The following is a 4,594-nucleotide window of genomic DNA, read 5'->3' as shown; positions in this document are numbered from 1 at the left end:
GGAGGGGAAGGTTAGAAATGGTGGTCTTTTTGTTTCCGAACTGAAAGGCAAACTATATCCTTACTTATAAAATACCTAGTCCCTGGCGAGATAAACGTTCGCAGAGTGAAAAGTAATACACAGGTTTCTTCAGTTTTACATTTTAATTGGTTACGAAATGAAAATTGACACTTATTTGTCTGAAAATCAGTTTTTACTGAAGTGAAGCTGCATTATATTTGAGTGGTAGTTCAAGTTCTGAAAAGGTGCATTGAATCAGCATTTTAATGCATTTTTAAAAACAAGTCATTTGACTTTATGATTTTTCCAAGCAAGTTTCAAAATGTCACTTTAAGACTCTGATATAAGTAAAAACACATATGCCATTTTTATCTGTCTTGAAATCAATTATACATTTATAACAGGCTGATTTGTTTTATTTTCATCAAGGTATTTAATCACTCTGTAAGTAAACCCAAAATCTCGTACGTTGTATCTTACTGATTTTTATTAACACTCCCCCCCCCCCAAAAAAAAAGAAACAGAAAAAAGAAGAAGATTGTGTGGGATGTGGTAGTCTGGCATTTTTCAACCCGTGTGCGTTTTAGGGAGAGTTGGATGGGATTTTTACGAAGTTGAATCTTTTGGTTTTGGCAGCAGCTGTGAGGAGCGCGGGGGCCGCCTGCTCTCTGCGGGTGCCACTCACATCCTCTCCTCAATCTCTTTGACCTCAGAGGAGACGACCTTGCCATCAACCACCTCCTCGACGATGGTCTTGATCTTCTTCACTTTGTTTGATTCTGGTAATGAAATCGAACAGTGAGTTAATTAATTTCAATCTATATTGACAGAATAATGTAACTGTAGTGTTAGCAACCGTTCCACAAATGAGAAAATAGATAAAGGCACCTTTTCAATGCCCAGTTACTATGAAGTAAACTTTTGGGGTGTCCAGGATATGGTTTCTCTTCCTTTAAACATCCTGTGTGTTACCCATAGAACTGTAGTGGACATTGTGTTGAATAACTCTTTATTCTTCCTGAAGTTTTTGCTTCACTTTACCACGTATTTGTAGGCCTAAAACCTAGGAATAGTCTTACACTGCAATGGACATTTTTGCTGTTAAACTGGGTACTTTATTTAGGAGCCCAGTCTCCCTGTGCAGTCAATGGAGAGAAGCAAATGCTTCTGAAATCCTTCAGAGGCCAATTCAATATTTCTGTGGTGTTCTCCTGGCTCTTTGAGGAGTCTGTGGTTTTACTTTGTGCACCTGAATTATATACATAAAACCAAGCTTTGTGTAATCCCTATAGGCTATCCGTGCAGTTGGTTGCTTTCTTGATGTAAGATCCCATTAGGTGATTATCTGCTCTGAAACTGTGGTGTTTTATATCAGGCTCCTTGGTTCCACAACATTTCAACAGGCAGTTGTTAAAAAATAAGGCCATTGGTGGGACATACCTTTTTCAGCTTCTTCTGTGGCTACATCCAATTGGAAATGTCTGTTCAAATTAAAAAGTAAAAAAGATAAATATATGATGCCTAACATATCGAAGAAACATCCTTGTAACTTTCCTGTATGTTAAATCAAGACAGCTCATGTCCTTTTATGAATATATTTAACCAGATGCTTAAATAAGTTTTCTCTGTTAAAGTAAAACTTGCTAAGCATGAGCCATAGGTGAAATTAATCTGCAGACCCATTGCTGCAGTGCTGTGACTTCAGCTCATGCAGTTACACCCGGTCTGGTTCCTGAGCCAGAGCTGCTGAACAGGCAGAACCCAGGGGCAAATACCCCTGTGTGCTTGCCCCACTCTCATAGGTGTCTGCAGAACGGGGGATACCGGACTGTCGGAACATCTGCACCTCTTCACATTTTTGGGTAGCTTGGCTGCTAGGGACGCAGGCAGAGCAGAGTGCAGGCTGCAAAACTTGCCGTGGATTCAAGAGGAGGTCAGTTGAGTACTGGATCCCTCCCCCAGACCAGTTGGAAAGTGGCACATTTTACACTTTCACCTTCTGTGAATACAGGCAGGATCTGCAATGTTGTTTGCCGTCACAAGGAACTACGCTGACAATCACAGTGCCTGCATTTCCTCACCTGCTGTCCTCTCCGTCCAGCAGACGGCGGTACGTGGCGATCTCCATTTCCAAGCGAGTCTTGATATCCAGCAGGATACTGTACTCGCTGTTCTGGCCCTCCATGTCAGCTCGGAGTTGCCTCAGCTGAGCCTCTAAATTAGCAACTGCTTCCTGGATTTGGGCTAGCTGATAACTATAACGTGCTTCAGTTTCGGCCAGAGTGTCTTCCAAAGACTTTTTCTACAGCCGATGAAAAGAACAGAGATGTATTATTCAAGAGAATACTTTTTTGTGTTAAAATAACATTTTGATTGAAAAGCCTCTCGGTTTCTATATTCCTGTCTACTAAACACAGCCCTTATCTCAAATACTCTGTTATTTACCATGTTTAACTGGGACTGCAGTTCCAGCTCCAGGCTCTGGAAGATCTGTCTGCGATCGGTGATCTCCCTCCTCTGGGTCTGCAGCTGCTCAACGTTGATTGCCACTTCCTGGTTCAGCTGTTCTGTCTGAAATGCAGCAATGGGAGAACTGTAAACTGCAACCACACACGACTGAGGGTGCGCTGATGTTTAACTAATTGACCTTACCTGCTTTTCAAATTGTTCTTTGGCTTCTTGACGGTTCTTTTCTGCCATTTCTTCATACTGCCGTCTCATATTTTCCATAATAGTTGCAAGATCAAGACTTGGAGCAGCATCCACTTCTACGTTAATTGAGCCACCCACCTCTTTGCGCAGTCTGTCAACATCCTACAGCAATGGGGATTTATTAGCTGTGTGAATTAGCTGTGTATTGTCAGCTATGTGATATTTCAGTCCTGAATATTGGAAGCAAATTCAAAATCTGCAGCCATAGAAGTAATTCTTAAATAGCACCTCAGGGCAAGATAACTTAATCACCTTGTAAATACTGTTTAGTGCACCTCATGTTCAAACTTGTTGCTTATTTTGTAGCAATAAATGCTATATAACAGACAAATATATTATAAAAGGTTTCTTTCCTCAGGACCAGTTCTATCACACGGATGTAGAAGTCACGGTTCCCATTTGTATACTTTTATGTGGCAGCAACTCCTAAACTACAAACTGTTCTTAAGGAGAACCTTCACTCCGTAGTTTCTGGAGCTGTTCAGCCTTCAGTGTGCAATAGCTGGGTGTCAGTTAGTGCCACACACAGCTACACAGCTTCCAGAAACGATGCAAGTGCTTTGGTGCTGCACAGCATGGTTTTGAGTGGCTAGGCTGGCTATTTTTCTAGCTTGGATCTTTCTAATACAGTGCTTGAAGAGTATATTTTCTGCAACATGACAAGGTATTTACACTTTTGAAGCTGAGAGTATGACACACTAGGAGGAAAGCTTGAGCATATGCCATAACTGACACTTCAGCATTTGACAGTCATTTTGAATTCAGGATTTCAGTTTGAGTCTTTCCTTGAGAAGGGGAAATAAGCCGTGGTTGTCTATCATTCTTACCTTCATAGGTCTTTGAAACTCTAAATGTAATGCTAAGGGTGAGGTTCACTTTGAGCTTGGACTCCAAGGAGACACCCAGTACCCGTATCTAACTTGTAGGTGTCTCTGCGTGAGCCAGAGCTCCTGTTAGCAGCAGTACAGACCAGAGTGTCGCAGCTGAGCAGCCAGTGGGTGTTTGCTCTGCAGTGAGCTGAATCACGCTCTGGGCTGTGTCTGTTTTATCGATGGTCTCTCTGATTATAATAGAACTATAGGTGCATTCAGGTAATTTATGAATAGGCACCTAAATTTTTATGTGCTAATCTGGAGCTGAAGCCCACTGTAAATGTAATATTCTTTCAGATTAACCATGATGATTTCATTATCCCTAGTGAGGCTATGTGTGCCACCTAAAAAAATCTCTCCATGACAGTGTTCAGCTGCTCTCACCTCCTCATGGTTCTTCTTAAGAAAAGCTAGTTCTTCAGTCACGCTTTCGATCTGTGACTCCAAATCAGCTTTTGTCAAAGTCAGGTCATCCCGAACGCGGAGCAGCCCATTAATGTCACTCTCAACACTCTGCCTGAGCAGGTGTTCATTCTCATATCTGTAAAATAAGGCTTGTTTTGTCACCATGAGAAAGCAACTCTTTGATGTAAATGTTAGAATCACTAGCTTCTACAGCTGTAGTTGTATTTTTTCTTTTTATTAAACCTTACATTTAAAAATGTTTACTTCTAATAACTAGAAAGTTTCGTGAATAAGAGAAGCATGAAAGAGAATTTGTGAAATGATCATGGAACTTACTTGAGTCTAAAATCATCAGCAGCCAGCTTGGCATTGTCAATCTGCAGGACAAGCCTTGCGTTTTCCAGCTGTGCAGCACTGACCTAAAAAGGAATGGTGGAAAAATGATGATCTCTTGATCCATTTCTGGAAACCAGCGCTGCATATGGGCTTCATCTCGCTTAACTTCAGCTGTCTGTTACTCATCTAGGTTTAAGCTGAGTTCCTTTGGAAGTGCATAGAAGGAATTAGGGTTTTCCAAAAGGCAAATTATGAAATAGAACTGGTGA

At 41.3% G+C, this 4,594-nt stretch overlaps 1 protein-coding gene across 1 annotated transcript in view; it reads right to left on the bottom strand.

Moving 5' to 3' along the window:
• Positions 1-681: 681 nt before the first annotated feature.
• Positions 682-4,594, bottom strand: part of KRT20 (keratin 20) — a 4,842-nt gene continuing 929 nt past the window's right edge. The window contains exons 2-8 of the mRNA XM_010191014.1: positions 4,326-4,408; positions 3,969-4,125; positions 2,653-2,814; positions 2,446-2,571; positions 2,082-2,302; positions 1,441-1,481; positions 682-779 (exon numbers count right to left, since the gene is read on the bottom strand). Coding sequence (XP_010189316.1) covers positions 682-779; positions 1,441-1,481; positions 2,082-2,302; positions 2,446-2,571; positions 2,653-2,814; positions 3,969-4,125; positions 4,326-4,408 — 888 coding nt within the window. The remainder of the gene's footprint in view (positions 780-1,440; positions 1,482-2,081; positions 2,303-2,445; positions 2,572-2,652; positions 2,815-3,968; positions 4,126-4,325; positions 4,409-4,594) is intronic.

The sequence above is a fragment of the Mesitornis unicolor genome, unplaced genomic scaffold, assembly GCF_000695765.1.
Source record: "Mesitornis unicolor isolate BGI_N332 unplaced genomic scaffold, ASM69576v1 scaffold27628, whole genome shotgun sequence".
Taxonomy (NCBI): Eukaryota; Metazoa; Chordata; class Aves; order Mesitornithiformes; family Mesitornithidae; genus Mesitornis; species Mesitornis unicolor.
The sequence above is the reverse complement of the archived record's forward strand: the minus strand, read 5'-3'. Positions and strand labels throughout refer to the sequence as shown.